The sequence below is a fragment of the Mustela nigripes genome, chromosome 12 (genome assembly GCF_022355385.1).
Source record: "Mustela nigripes isolate SB6536 chromosome 12, MUSNIG.SB6536, whole genome shotgun sequence".
NCBI lineage: Eukaryota > Metazoa > Chordata > Mammalia > Carnivora > Mustelidae > Mustela > Mustela nigripes.
In genome coordinates, this window is record NC_081568.1 from 73,299,419 (window position 1) to 73,315,400 (window position 15,982).

Here is a 15,982-nt window from a genome sequence, read left to right on the forward strand (position 1 = left end):
TCCACAGTCTGGTTTCCAGGATGGTTTCATTATTCTGAGTTTCCCTCTTGCTAGAATCACATGGGAAGGCCACTGCTCTTTGGCTGTCCTGTGGCATGGATCCATGACGTCACTGTCACTTCTGTGCCCACAATAGGCATCCCTAATCAGTCAGAGAGCCTTTTCCTGATGCGCTAAATGCCACCTGAGAATCCCCAGTGTAGGGCCCTGGGTGGCCACCACCAGCCTGCAGAGCTGGCATACAGATTAATTGCCATTCTTAGCTTAAATCCCGGTGGGGGAAATATCCTTAGATTATTTTCCTTTCCCCTTTCCCCTTCCTTGATCTCTCTTTTCCCTCCTGCAGCACTACAGAAAAGAAAAAAGAAAAAAATATATTTGTATCAGTCACTCAAAGGGTCTCTAAGCTGAGGAACTGCAGAATCGCCACTTGGTGGCAGCAAAGGTCAACAGAACCATCCACAGATGTCAGCTTCTGGTAGCTTGTGACCAGGGTCCTCCACGGTGAGAGTATCTGAGTCCCACTTCTCTTCGTGTTTTTGAGATCTCACCATCTACGTTGTTATTGTCTTTTTACTTCTCTGTAGTGGAATGAACCTCAGGTGAGAGGGAATTCCACCTGGTATTCCAGGCCCAGGCTATTCTCAACTACCTTGGTGAGCTTGGCCCACTTTTGCCCCGTCTGGGCCTCAGTTTTCTCACCTGTAAAATGGGGGGGATTTAACAGTGGGGCTCCATTATTTACCTACTAGGGCTTTCGTAAGAATCAACTGCAAACATGGTTTTGTAAACTACAAAGTAAAAAACAGGAATTCGAGAAGGCAGGAAAGGCAATCGCTTATCTGATTTTTCTGGTTTCTTTAGACTGCCCTTCCTCTCTGTGATTTCAGGTGGTTTGCCACACAGGGTCGTTGCAGTGGTGTTCCTTGGACCTTGTCTCTATGGCTGAAACCCGAGAACTACCGGTGCCTGGACCCTGGGCCTTTGGATGTCCAAAGGGGCAGTCAATGCACATGCTTGGGGTAGGGTGGATATAGATACTGGTGTGTTTTTGCTGATGCTGAGGATGTCTAATGAATTATAGATGCCAGCCCTTCAGGATGCTGACTTCTAGTGCCCTTGTTGTCAGGCTGATAGCAAAGGGCTTTCCAAAAAACATTTGATCCAGCAGAGGAATCCAGCCCATTAGTACCTGAGAGAAAAACTATCCGGAGAATCGCTAGCTCTTTCCCATGGCTAAGAGTGGTGGGGCCAGCTTGCTCTGAGATCAGTTTCTGCTGCCAGTCGTAACACCGGTCCCCAGTCCCTGTACCTCCTGCCTCCCAGCTGCCTGGACCAGCCCTTGGGTCCACATGCATACATTCTGGACATGCCCCTGCATCCTCTCTGTGTTGAGTCCAGACCCTGGCACTCTCTGTGTTCTTCACGGGTGTCTGCTGAATGATTCCACGACACCCTCCGGTGTACAACAAATAAATGAAGACTTTTTTTTTTTTTTTTAAGATTTTATTTATCTATCAGAGAGCACAAGCAGGCGGAGCAGTTCCCCGCTGAGGAGCCCGATGTGGGACTCGATTCCGGGACCCCAGGATCATAACCTGAGCTGAAGGCAGACACTTAACTGACTGAGCCACCCAGGAGTCCCTATATGAAAACTTTAAAAATTTTTCTTTTCTTTTTTTTCAGCCCTCCATTCCTTCTGATGGCGGTAAGAAGTAATTTTGCCATTTCATGGTAAAACTCAGAAACAAGTTAAAGGCAGGCAGTTCAGGATTTTTCTCCTTCTCCTCCATCTCCTGGGAATGACCTTAGATTTTGGGGGGTTGGGGTATAGGGAGAGGCTGGCTCCTGGCTCTTGGGAGGTGCTCCATCCTATGCTGGAGTTCCTCCTGTCTAGTCCTGGGGTCTGGCCTTCCTTCCACAGTGGCTTCTGGGGAAGCATCTTTATTCCTCTCTGATCTTGGCCATCTGATCTGTGGTCCATGCACAGCCTTCTCTGTCAAGTCCTAGACCCATCTCTGTCCTCTGGGAAAGCCTTGGCTTCTCCATCAGAACCACTCAAGGGCTTGATGTATCAAGATACTTGATGTATCAAGCCCATCTTGGGGGCTCCCTATGCTGCACCATGTGCCAGATGGCAGGAGGCATTCTCTTTTCAGATTGCTGTCTCCCAGGATAAGCAATCCAGAAGCCCTCCATTCTCAGGTACTCACCCCTCCTTGGAGGACTGCCACCACTATCCCCTGGCTTCACTTACCGGCAGAGCCCTCACTGGTGTCATCCTCTCCTCTCCGACATATGTGTAATACTGGTTGGTGATAACGGCACTCAACAAACAGAATAGAAGGGAATTTCCTCAACCTGATACAAGGCATCTATGAAAAGTCCACAGCCAACATCACACTCAACGGTGAAAGGCTAGATGCTTTCCCACGAAGATCAGGAACAAGACAAGGAGGGCTGCTCTTACTTCCACTCCACATGGTATAGAGGTTCTAGCCGGGGCCATGAGGCAATGAAATGAAATAAAAGTCATCCAGATTGGAAAGAAGAACTAAAATACCTCCTGGGCAGATGATATGATCTTGTACATAGAAAATCCTAAGGAACCCATTGAAAAAATATCAGAACCAATAAACAAATTTAGCAAGATTTCATGATACAAGATCAATAACAGAAATCAATTATATTTCTATATCCTAGCAATGAGCATTCTAAAAATGAAATCAAGAAAACAATTCCATTTACAATACCATTTGGAAAAATCAAATATTTAGGCAGATTTTAACAGAATAAGCACAAGACTTATACACTGACAACTACAAAGCCTTGTTGAGAGAAACTTTTAAAGATCTAAAGATATTCCATATCACAGGTCAGAAGATGAATGTTAAGGTGGCAGTACTCCCCAAATTGATCTATAGATTTAATCCAACCCCTCTCAAAATCCCATTTGGCTTTTTCTTTGGAGAGAGAGGTTCAGAAATTGACATACTAATCCTAAAATTCATATGGAAATGCAAAAGATGTGTAATAGCTGAAATGATCTTGATAAAGAACAATAAAATTGGAAGACTCACACTTCCTCACTACAAGTCTACGGTAATCAGAGTGTGGTGCTGGCATTAAGAGAGAGATATCAATCAATGGGATACAAGGGAGAGTCCAGAAATAAACCCTGACATTTATGGTCAATGGTGTTTGCCAAAGGTGCCAAGACAATAAAATGGAGAAAGAAGAGTCTTTCTAACAAGTGGTATTGGGACAAGTGTACATCCACATACCAAAAGAATGAAGTTGAGACCTTATTGCACACCCTATTTGATAAATTAACTCAAGATGGGTCATACCTAGAGGGAAATGGTAAAGCTGTAAAGCTCACAGAAGGAAATATAGGAATAAATCTTTATGAACTTGCATTTGGCAGCAGTTTCTTAGAATAACAGTAGTGCAAGTGACAAAATATAAACAATTTGGACCACAGTTTAAAACTTTTGTGGTACAAACGAACCCATTGACAAAATGAAGTGACAGCCTACAATATGGAGGAAAATATTTGCAAATCTTAGATAAGGGACTACTATCTAGAATATATAAAGAACACTGACAGTTTAACAATAAAAAGACAAGTGACCCAATTAAAAAAAAAAAAAACAAAGTATTTGAATAGACATTTCCAAAGAAGATATACAAGTGCCCAAAGAGCACGTGAAAAGAGGCATCACTAGTTATTAGGGAAGTATGAGATACCACCACATAGCTGCTGGGAGGGTTATAATTAAAAAGACAGAAAATATCAATTACTGACAAGAAGGTAAAGAAATTGGAACCCTCGTATATTGCCGGTGGAAATGTGAGGTGGTGTAGCCACTTTGGAAAACAGTTTGGCAGTTCCTCAAAAAGTTAAATAGAGTTACTATATGACATAGGGGCACCTGGGTGGTTCAGTTGGTTAAATATCTCTTGATTTCGGCTCAGATCATGATCTCAGGGTTATGATATTGAACTCTGCATCGGACTCAGCACTGGGCATGGAGCCTGCTTGAGATTCTCTCCCTCACTCTTCCTCTGTCCCTCTCCCTTCCCTCTCTCATCCTCTCAAAAAAAATGTGTGTGTGTGTATGTATAATATGTGTATATATATGTATGTATATGTATGTGTGTGTGTGTATATATATGACCCAGCAATTCTACTCCTAGGTACATACCCAAGAGAAATGAAAACATGTTCTCACAAAACCTTTTACATGAATGTTGATAGCAGCATTATTCATAATGGCCAAAAAGTGGAATCAACCCAAATGTCTATCAACTGGTAGATGGATAAATAAAATGCAATATATCCACACAACAGAATATTATTTAGCAATAAAGGAATGAAGTGTTGATACATGCTACAATATGAATGAAAGTATCATACTAAGTGAAAGAAGCCAGTTACAGAAAAACACGTACTGTATGATTCTGTTTATAGGAAAAATCCAGAAGAGGCAAACTTACAGAGAAGAAAGTAGATCATTGCTTGATAAGCCCAGGGGAAAGGACACTAGGGAATGGCTGCTCATGAGTACAGGGTTTCTTTTGGGGGTAAAGAAAGTTTTCTGGAATTTAGACTGTGGTGATGGCCACACGGCCCTATAATGACACTAAAAACCACTGAATTCTACACTTGAAGTGGTGGGTGGTCTTTACATTTCTTCTGTGAGCTCCCTTTGCTGCAGAAGAGAGTTCTTGGTCTAGACTAGGTCAGGGGAGCAGGCTAGGAAAGGAGTGGTAGTCTTGCGCCTTCTCCCTATCTTCATGCTTCAAATTGGATGGATGGGCAAACTGATAGACAGACAGACATATGGGGACTGGTCACAGTCAGTAAACTGTGGGCTTGGCTTTGGTCAGTGTTATTGTGCCCTGGACTGGAATCTTCTGGAAACAACTCTGCCTGGGGCTGGGCAACCTGGACAAGGTGAATGGCTATGTTGAGAGCTTCCACTCTCCTGTTGGTTAAATGGAAGATGAGGCTCTAGAGCCAGTTACATGAGTCAGAACATTGGCTTCACTTCTTGTGAGTTGTGTGCCCTGGCAAGGTATACTAACCTCTCTGGGCCTCAGTTTCCCTATCCGTGCACTGGGAATAACTATATACAAAAATTGTATATCTACCTCATGAGATTCTTGTAAGGATCCAACTAGATATTCCATAAAACATGCTTAGCAGAATCCTTGGCACATAGTAAACACTCAATACATGTTCCTTCTTCTCCTTTCTCCAAGGGGCTTTTTAGATAAATCTCAACTCTCTTGACAGAGGCAGGAGAGTAATTACTGTGTGCCTCATCACAGGCCCTGAGAACTGTGGGCTGAGCTGGCCTGCAGGGGTGTATCCTGTGGGTTAATGTGACTTTTGCAGAACAGCTGAGGGAAACCACCAGACGGCACTGGTGACTCATCTGTGACAGTGGATTGCAGCTCGTCTCCAGGCCCGTCGTCTCCGGCAGCCTATTCTGAAGTCATCACCAGCCACCAGCATCTGTCCTCCCTCTGATCCCCGTACAGGGTGAGTTCTGCTGAGGGGGAGGCCCCAATTGCCTCAGACTGTAGACCACACTGGGAAATGCCTGTCTGGGGCCATTCAGAAAAGCCAAGTGGAGGACATGAGAGAACGCCCTGTGGCCAAGACCCGGGAGGCCATAAAGCCTCTGTCCCTCTTGGAGATGCCCAGCCTGGCCACAGATAAGCCCTTGGGAGGGAGTCCCCCCCTTCTTTAAGTGGGGCCAGGACTAGGGAATTATCACAATTCTGAGGTCCAAACAGTTCTGAAAGCCCAGGATTTGCTGACTCATTTGGCTGCAAAACCTGACTACTTTGTGTGACAGCTCAAGTGGATTTTTTTTTTTCAGAATATTAATGTATTTCATTATAGAACCCTGCCCCGGGGCCCTGCTCTGGGGATTATGTAATTCATAGCACGTGAGCTATGTGTTCCCTTTCTAGAAGGCCAAACAGTTTCAATTCTGAAAACTATCTGGTCCTCAGGTTTTGGAATCAGGGAGTGTGGGCCCATATTATTATGAATCTGATTTACCCTTAAGACTGTCGTCAGAGGAAAAACACAGCTGGTACAAACAAAATAAGAAAGGAACAGAATGGAGAGAGCAATAGGTTTGGGATGAGACACTGGGGCAGAGGTGGTGCTCGAGGTCTCACTAGTTGTAGGGCTTTGGGAAGGTCTTCAGCCATTCAGAGTCTTGATTTCCTTACTTATGAAACAGAAATAATAATCCCTACCTCCTGTGCTTATTAGGGGATTAAATGAGATAATGCATGCTTAGTGCATACAGAGTCAGTGCTTAGTAATTACATGCTTAATATGAATAGATAACAATGTATGTATTAGCCAGATAGACCTTTTTCCTCAGTGCCTTGTGCACTGGGATCCCAGACCAGCCAGGGAGTCTGGTAGCCACACCTGGACTCCATGCTCTGGCTGCCTGGCAGGAACAAGAACCCAGCTTGAGGAGCCCTGGGTAGAAAGAGGGAGGGTGCTGAGGATGTTTAGTACTCAGAACTTCCAGCGTCAGGGAAAAAGTTATGTGGGAGATGCTGAGATATACCATTATAAACAGTCACAGTGGAACATGAAGTCTATACTCACTCTTATGGGAGATGCTCAGGAATTCTCCTTGGCAGACCCAATGTCCCCGCTCCACCCCCCGACCACGGCTACCTGATATTTCTCACTTCTCTTGGGAAGCAGGTGGATCAACAAGTTGTGACGACCGTCTACTTGTCTTAAGGTCTGTGTCCACTCCAAGCTGCTTATGGCCTTCAGCACTGAGAGAGAACAAAGGCTAAATGGTGGGTCCCCTTTTGAAAGCCTCTTGACTGAGAAAATCCGGCTTTGGCCCTTTCATCTTCATGTCACTATAAATAAATCATTGAGAAACTTGTTTCTTTCTGTGCAAACTAAGATTAAAACAATTACGATTGGATGTCCCCAGGTACCCATAATTTCTGCACTCCAGAAGATAGCCCAGCCCCCCTGAGTGAGGCAGTCCTTGCTAAAATTCCTTCTCCACCCCCCTGCCTCCCATCCCTAAAGTGTTTGCATAACTCTGGGGATCAGGGCTACTTAGAGTGTTAGAGAATCTTAACTTTGGCCAGGGCTTTTTATTTATTTATTTATTTATAAAGATTTTATTTATTTATTTGAGACAGAGAGAGAGAGACACTGAGCATGAGAGGGGAGAAGGTCAAAGGGAGAAGAAGACTCCCCATGGAGTTGGGAGCCCAATACAGGTCATGACCTGAGCTGAAGGCAGTGGTTTAACCAACTGAGCCACTCAGGCGCCATAAGGGCTTTTTAAAGGACAGGTCACTTCTGGGGCATCTGGGTGGTGCAGGTGGTTAAGCACTCGACTCTCTGTGTCGGTGGCTCTGGTTGTGATCTCAGAGTTGTGAGATCGAGCTCCATGCTGGGCTCTGTGTTGGGCTGTGGGTCTGCTTAAGAATATCTCTCCTTCTGGGGTGCCTGGGTGGCTCAGTAGGTTAAAGCCTCTGCCTTCGGCTCAGGTCATGATCTCAGGGTCCTGGGGCTTGGGCTCAGGTCATGATCTCAGGGTCCTGGGATCAAGCCCCGCATCAGGCTCTCTGATCAGCAGGGGGCCTGCTTCCTCCTCTCTCTGCCTGCCTCTCTGCCTGCTTGTGATCTCTGTCTGTCAAATAAATAAACAAAATCTTTAAAAAAAAAAAAAAATCTCTCTCCTTCTTCCTCTGTCCTTCCCCGACCTCTCTCTCTGCCTGTCTCTAAAATAAATAAATCATTTTTAAAAAATGAAGTAAGGTCAGTTCTGATATTGTTTAACATCATAACCGATTAAAAGAAAAAACAAAAAGCTGAGTGAAGCTCCTTGAAGAAATCTTGATGCTCTGAACTTTCCGTATTATTGTCATCAAAAGTACCCAAGGGTGTTCTAGCTCAATAGAGAGGAGAAGCAGTTCTGGAAAAATACTTCCCATGGTAGATTCCTATAAGCTCTTCCCAAGCCTCTAACCCTTCAGGTAGTGGGGGAGAGGGTGATTGTGATAGTCAGACCATCCTAACCCCAAGACCCTTGCCTTAACCTTGCCTCCACCCTGTCAATCCCACAGAGCCAGGCAGGAAGTTGCTGACAGAGGGCCCCCTCCCAAGTGGCCAGGCTATGTGAACCCCAGCCTGGGGCCAGCATGGAGCTCTGTGAAGGGACCTCACCTCTGTGAGCACATCAAGTGTGTCGCCATGTCCTCTCTAGGTGAGTACATGCCTGACCACCAGACCAGTTCATACTCTGCTTCTGCATCTCGAAAGTCTTTCATTCAGTCAGTCTGTGTTTATGGAGTTTCTGCTCTGGCATACATGGAGTACAGGCTCAGGAAAGGCATCTGGGCTGCAACAGTGAGCTGAGGAAATTCTCTCCCCTCAGGGAGCTGACATCTGGGCAGGGAGAGACAGACAACAGACAACAAACATGGTCAAGTCAGGAATGCCAGAGCATCATAGAAGGTAGTCAGTACCATGGAACAGAAGATAGGATCTGGGTTCCTGAGGGAAAGGGCAGGTTGAATATTGAAGTCAGGTGGATAGTGTATTAGCTAGGGTTCTCCAGAGAAATCGAACAATAGACACACAGATGATAGATAATAAGGAATTGGCTCATGCCATTAAGGAGGCTGAGAAGTGCCATGCTCTGCTCTCTGCAAACTCCAGGTCCAGGAAAGTAGCTGGTGTGGGAATAATATGAATCCAGAGACCTGAAAGCCAGGAGCTGATGGTGTAAGTCCCAGTCCATGTGGAGCAAGTGTCCCAGCTTATGGGGTCAGCACAGAGAGGGCCAATGCTTCCTTGGCCTTTTCAGGCCTGTGTGGATTTGCATGAGGCCCATCCACACTGAGCTGCGCTGCCCGTATACTCATTCAAATGCTAGCTAACCCCACCCAGAAACACCTTCACAGACACACCCCAAAGCAATGTTTAGTTAAATATCTGGGCACATTGTGGCCTGGTCTAGCTGACATATAAAATGTACCATCAGAGGGGTACCTGGGTCACTCAGTGGGTTAAGCCTCTGACTTCGGCTCAGGTCATGATCCCAGGATCCTGGGATGGAGCCCCACATTGGGCTCTCTGCTCAGTAGGGAGTCTGCTTCCTCCTTTCTCTCTCTGCCTGCCTCTCTGCCTACCTGTGATCTCTCTGTCAAATACATAAATAAAATCTTTAAAAAAAAAAAAAAGTAACGTCAGAGAGCACTCCATATGCCAAATCAACAACCTAGTCCAAGGATCCCTTCGGGAGAGTCCCCGTTAGGTTCCGCACCCTGGCTGGGCACGCTGCCCGGCGTGTGGTGGGCACTTGTGGAAGGTCTTTGGGGATGAATAGGGGACTATTGATCCCTGGGTTCCTCTAACTCAGAGGTGTGTCTTGTCGGTCTCCCCCGGCTTAGTTTCAAACACTGCTGTCTTCTGTGTGTAGGTGCCCACATTTCTGGGTAGGCTTCTACTTCCTGGGCTTACCACATGTTCTCCCGTTTCAGGTACACAGGTGGTTTCTCAGTACCCTGAACTCTTTGGCAATGCCCTGAGCCTCCCTCCCCCAGCACCCACAAGGAGGGTTCCCTGAGCCTCACTGAGAATAGCCCTCAGACCAACCGCACACACCACTCCTAACTGTGACCTCTGTGTCCCCAGGCATGAGCAGTGGGTCTCCCAGTATGCTCAGGACAAGGAATCTTGTTATTACAGGAGTCCTTGATCCATTCAGTCCCTTCACGGTATTTGTAGCTTTCTTTTTTTTCTGAGCAGCAAGGAGCAAATAAGCACCTGGAGACCAGATGGTGTTCTTTTTCTTCATATATATTTATTCCAAAATAAAATACAATTTTAAAAAGTTAATTACAACTGATTTTGATTTAGCATGGCTTTACTTGAGTTTTTAATGGCCCCAGATTAAAGGGGAGGCTTTTTCATTCAATAAATAGCATAAATAATATTTCATCTTCAGACTCTGCCTATCGCCCTTTGTTTCTGAAGAGTTTCCTGGAGACTCCGCAGAAACGTCAGCGTGTTGCCTGTTGTGGTCTGGTTACATGGCTGTTCACAGGAAAAAAACTGTGGGGAGAAAAGTTAGCGAAGACAGAGTGACTAGAACAGTGTGGACCAGGAATCACCCTGCTTAGAGTACTGAGGTGGGGTAGGGGTGCCGTAGGGCGGGGTATGCAGGCAGCAGAGGGCAAATACTCGGGAAGGTCCGGGGCTAGCATGTTGCATAGACAGTGCAGGTGGCTAACATTCTGCTACTGTTCCTGCGGTGTCACAGACACACACACACACACACACTCCCATCAAATGGTCCTAAATCTCCTCATTAGAGGAAAACTCAGGATTAGTTGAGTCTTAATGTTTTATTTTCCTTTTTGGTTGTCCTTCCAAGGTCATGGCTAAGAGTGGGACTTGGGGTCAGATAGACCAGACTTCCAATCTCAACTCTGCCCCTCATTAAGTATCTAGCCTTAGGCAAATTGGTTAAGCTCACTGAGCATCTGTTTCTCTGTTTCCTCCTCCCATAAAGCGAGGGTGATAAATGATCATTGAAACAACTGTCATTGAAATGGTATTGCAATGAAACAGTAAATATTAAGCATTTAGAACTCCAGTGCTGTTGATGGTAAGTAGCTCAGTAAGTAGTTGAAGGAAGGACTCTCAGCCTTCTGGGGACAGTTGTGGAGATGGTAAATCCCAAGGAGTTCCACCCAACTTTCCCTCCAGGGACCAGGGCATATGCTGAAGAAGAGAAGGTGCCCTAGTGTAACTTAGCTAGCATCCTTTGAGACACAGCTCTGATCCCCCAGATTTCAGCTTCTAACTACAATCAGGACAAATGCTTTCGCCATTCAAGAGAAGTGAATGGCAACATGGGTGTGAGTGTTTTTTAAAACTAGAGGGAATAATGGACTATCTGGGGCAGATCTCACTTTACTTTTGTCAGTCTGGGTAAATTTTTAGAGTTCTCTTACTGACCTTGAGCTACCAATTCCAAGTTCATCATCCCTTTTCCTTTTTTCATTTCGATAGAGTTGTCATTGACCCTTACATAAACACAACTAAGCAGAGCATATCACAGATAAAAACAAAGTCACCTGGCACTTGTTTTTCTTTAGGTCTTGGACTGTTCTTTTTACTCGATTGAAAATCAGGGGGTATCTTGTTCCCACAGTGGAGTTGGTCATCTGGGACAGACCTTCCTGGAAGCACGGTGTGGTGCAGCTGTCCTGATAAATAAAAAGAATTGATTCAAAGAAACCTTCCGAAGACTACTTTGAGAAGAATCACAAAGAGAATGCCTTCAGATGCTATTTTAACTTAACCGACGTAACCTAAACTGGTATTGTATTTAGACCGGTCCCTTCCTAGTCTAGGAAATGATCAGCATTTCGAGGTGAGACCATTTTTCCTCAGTGACCCTCCTTGGAGATTTCCAGTTGGTTCCATCCAAGGAACACAAAGCCTATGGATGCTGGGAAACTAGTTCTAGTCTCCTTAGCCCCTGATGTTCCTCTGCTGTATGTCTTGTAATAGTAAGGTCCAAAGTAGAGAGAGAGGAAAAGCTTTCTCATACCAGTCTGATGGGATGTGCCAAATGAATAGAGCCGGTGTTTCATGCAAACTAAAATCATGGGCCATAAACTGAGAGTCTGGCCTGGACTATAGATGCATGGTCCATCCTCAGAAGGCACCCTACACTCATCTCCTTGAAGGGATGCCCCCTGATGGGCTGTGATATCTGACCCCAGCTAAAGTGAGAAGCTCAGATTCTCCCAGGGTTTGCCTCCTTCCTCACCTAAACCAGAAAGTTTCTGCCACTCTTCCTCTTTGCTTACATGGGGAATAAATGACCCTCCGGAACCCTTTTTTTCACCTTCCCTCTGCCTTAGAAACCCTAACCTCCCAGCATTCAAACTGCAACAGCCACCCTACATCAGCCGAAAAGACAGATAGGAAGGGAGGAAAGGGGAGAGAAAGTCTAGCACCTGGATAGTTCATGCAAGAGGAAAGAAAAAAGAATTACTTTTACTTACTCATTTTGCAACTCTAGAGTTTTAGGGAATAAATCAGTAAGCAATATGATATAAGCTATATTCTGATATTCTCAGCTCTGGTGTCATTTATCTGTGCACATGGCCACTAATCTAAAAAGACATACAAGATTCTTTTTAAAGGATTGAAGAGTGTTCAGTCCTTCTGAAAGGGCATAAAGCTGACTAGATACGAAGTGATGTAGATGGTATAGAATTTCAGGAGGCTGCTTTTAAAAGGAAACACTGAGCCATAACAATTACAATCGAGTAACATCTTCTTACTTAAAAGATCAAATAGAGCAATTCATTTTTACTTGAAACTTTTAAAGAATACAAGGTCGAGATTATGTTGTTTTACTATACTTACAGAAGGAATAGTCGGACACAAACAATCGGTCACCTGCAAAAGAAAAATTCCAGAGTGAGGATGCCCGACGCAAGCATGGCAGTAAGTTTGCAAAGTTCTTAAAAGAGCATTGACTCACATTGGCGCGGCTGCAGTTGCATTTTGAAGCTGGATGTTCCTAAAGTAAGTAGAAAAACAAGAACCCATAATGGGGGGTGAGTTTTTCATTCTTACGTTTCACCTAAGTTTTCAATAGCTGCCTTTCCGGTGGGCACCCTGCTCTGCTGTTTACCTGCAGTTTGTCAATGAGGTGTGTGACATCCCTGATCCCTATGAAGGTCGGACAACTCTTGCTGGTCACGGAGCAGAGGAGCAGGGCAGAGGTAAGGACCACCACGGGCAGGAGCATCTTGACACGGAGGTGCAAGCTGGCTTGCAGATGCCTTGAGATGGAGTCGTATTTAAAGCTCCCCTGCAAACCTGGGAAAACCCTGACATCAAACTGATACTAGGTGCCCACTTTTTCTATGTAAGATTGGGTCACTTGACATTGAAAATATACATGTATATGTTGAATTGAGTCACTTGGCAAAGACTATGTGACATTGTGCTGGGAAATGTCATTCTCCAGAAAAGATGCTTTTCAAAAGTTGGGTACCGAGATGCTGAAGGAAAAGTTAAAGATCTTAAAACCATAATTTTTTTTTTAAGACAGATGCTCTAGTTGTGAGAGTTAGAATATTTTCCATGAACACCCAGGTCTGTATTTTCCCCTTTTTACTTTATTGGAAATGCTGATCCACTAGCCAGTCATGGGTGTTCTAATGAAGGGCCAGGAGGAGGTGGGGAATGAGAAATTATGCCTGTGAGCTGCTCTGTCAGGATTTTGCAAGCTCACGCTGGTGAACCCACTGCAACCTTAACCTTACTGTACTTTATCCTCAAATCATAACAGTGTTTTTCATGCCTCAGGCCAGATTCTCTATCTTATACAAATGCACCTTTGGGCAAGTATTCCTTTAAATGGGTGCCTGAAGGAGGAACTCTTTAACTGTACCACCAAGAATGTAGCAACAGTGTCTGTTAAAATCGGCCTTGAGGATTCCTTAGTGTCTTTAGGGAAATTATGTAACCCTGCACAGCATCCAGTCAACACTCAGTGCTTGAAATAGGATAACAGCTAGCATTTATTGAGCATGTACTACATACTAGACACCATTTTAAGCACCTGATGGGAATTAAGCCATGTATGACATATAGACACCAAATTAGGTGGATACTAATTTGTCATCCCCATTTTTTATCTTTTTTTTTTTTTTAAATACTTATTTATTTATTTTAGAGAGAGAGAGAGAGAGAGAAAGGGGAGGCTCAGAGGGAGAGAGAATCTCCAGCAGGCTCCCTGCTGAGTGCAGAGCCTGAGACGAGGCTCAATCTCACTGCCCCAAGATCATGACCTGAGCCCATTTTTTATTTTTTAATAAATAATTTTGTATCTTAGCTTCCTGCCTCTTTGATGAGGCTGTTTTTTTCCACTATGAGACAGAAAGTTGTCTCACTGTTGCTCTATGAGATAAGTACTATGATTATCCCCATTGTTTTATAGGTGGGAAAGCTGAGGAACAGAGATGTATATGTGTCTAGTTCAGCCTTGTATCCTCAGCCCCCAGGCAGGCACCTGTGGAAATGCGGTCTATCACTAAATGCTTGTTAAATCAAAACATAAATGAGAAAAGCAGTTTTTGAAATAGTAAGAAACATACACAAAAACTATGATTTTATGAGGTTTCAAAGCTAGTTTCAGGGACAGGCATTTGGGGGTGTGTGGGCTTAACAAAGTGTGTCTTTCTCAGACTAGAGGCTGCAAAAGTGGGGATTCTTTTCCTTGGAGCCACACTAGTAAGTGGGACAAATCCATACGATTTAGTCACCAGCCCTGTAAGAGTGTGTGGTAATATTGTTGTTGCTGTTCATGCCATCCCTTAGGAGCCGTGACGGACTATGGGGAAAGGAGGTCTCTTGAGAGCAAACAAGGGGAAAACTGGCTTTTTGCTAACTTCCCCAAATCCTCCTGCAGTTCCACACTTGTCCTCTGCAGGCACTAAGGAGAAATTACAGAGGCCTACCAGCCTATGGCAAACTCTTTGATTACAGAGTATTGATCTCTACAGAGTAGTGATCTCCTTTTCTTGCTGATAGAATCCTCACTATTTCGGGGTGGCAATGGGCCCGACCAAACACCCACATTTTTAGTCCCTCTACTGCGCTGCTGCAAGGGGCCACATGACATGTTCTGATCAATGCAATGCCTCTAGAATTCACTAGCTTTTCTGGTGAACAGGAGCCTAAAGTAGCTGAGACCTGCCCTTACCTAACCCTTATTGCAATTCAAGTGTGGATATGATAACAAGAGCTTCTGAGGCCATCTTATAACCATGCAGGTATGGACAAGAGAATTGTAACAATAGCAACATGAACACTTTACAGAAGTAGAAGTAATCATTTAAAAAACTGAGAAAAATAAAATCATGAGAGCAACAATAGAAGGTAACAATGAGAATACAATAGTGCTAGTAAATTCCAGCTAGAGATCACTGCCTACAGAAGACCCTGCCTCTTGAAGCTTAGTAAAAATGGAAATCTCTTCTAAAAATGGAAATCGGCACCTGCCAGAGAAATGTCAAAGATATGCCAGCATCAGATCAAATGTTTCTTTTTCTAACATCATTAGAAGATGTAAAAGAGACTTGAAAAGGCAATCACCTTCCCATTGTGTAGATCAGTACTATTTAATGCCATGTATGTAAGGCGTGGAGATCCTTTCTCATCGCCTCAGATGTGCCTTCCACACTGAGGAAAACACCATACTGCCCCCTTACTGGATAGATGGAGGCTAGATCCAGAAAGAAAACTGGGCTGCCCAGTTACCAGCGGGGTAATAGGAGAGTGTAGTGGTTAACACCTGTGACCTTGCAATCATACTGCCTGAGTTCCAATGTTACTTCTATCACTTGCTGGCCATAAGGATATGGGCGAGTTGCTTGGCCTCTCATCCTTCTATTTCCTGACTGTAAAACAAGGACGTGGATGTGGATGATGGGAAGGGGAATGGGAGTGCAGTTTTCATGTAAGGCCTACCTCAGAAGAGTCTTGTAAAGATTCAAAGAAATGTTTCATCAGTAGACATCATCTATGATCTTCCCCTCCTGGGAAATGTTGAGCTAGGAGTTGGTGGCCTGAGCGTCTCTCTTCCCATTCCCCTTCCTGTTATTCAGTTCAGGGCTCTGTACAGAAGGGAGGGCAGGGGAAGCTCTGGAATCATGGGCTGCCATCTTCTCTGAAGTGCTGGATACCCATCATCTTCTGCAGTGGGCTGTAGAGTGAGCTTCCTGGTCCCATGAGCCAAAGGTCTTCTCTTGGTGTAGCCTGGTACCTACCATCAGCATTATCTCAAGTAGGTCCCAGTTTATGTGAAGAGCCCTACATATTGAAGTCAGGAGAAAAGTGGGTGAACTAACATTCCATTCTCTC

The 15,982-nt window shown here is 44.7% G+C and overlaps 1 protein-coding gene across 1 annotated transcript; it reads right to left on the reverse strand.

Moving 5' to 3' along the window:
- Window positions 1–10,027: 10,027 nt before the first annotated feature.
- IL9 (interleukin 9) lies at window positions 10,028–12,860 on the reverse strand. Its single transcript, XM_059416346.1, has 5 exons — window positions 12,744–12,860; window positions 12,591–12,629; window positions 12,473–12,505; window positions 11,167–11,298; window positions 10,028–10,138 (listed from the first exon to the last, which is right to left on the reverse strand). The coding sequence occupies exons 1-5, from the start codon at window positions 12,858–12,860 to the stop codon at window positions 10,028–10,030; spliced, it is 432 nt and encodes a 143-aa protein (XP_059272329.1).
- Window positions 12,861–15,982: the final 3,122 nt, after the last annotated feature.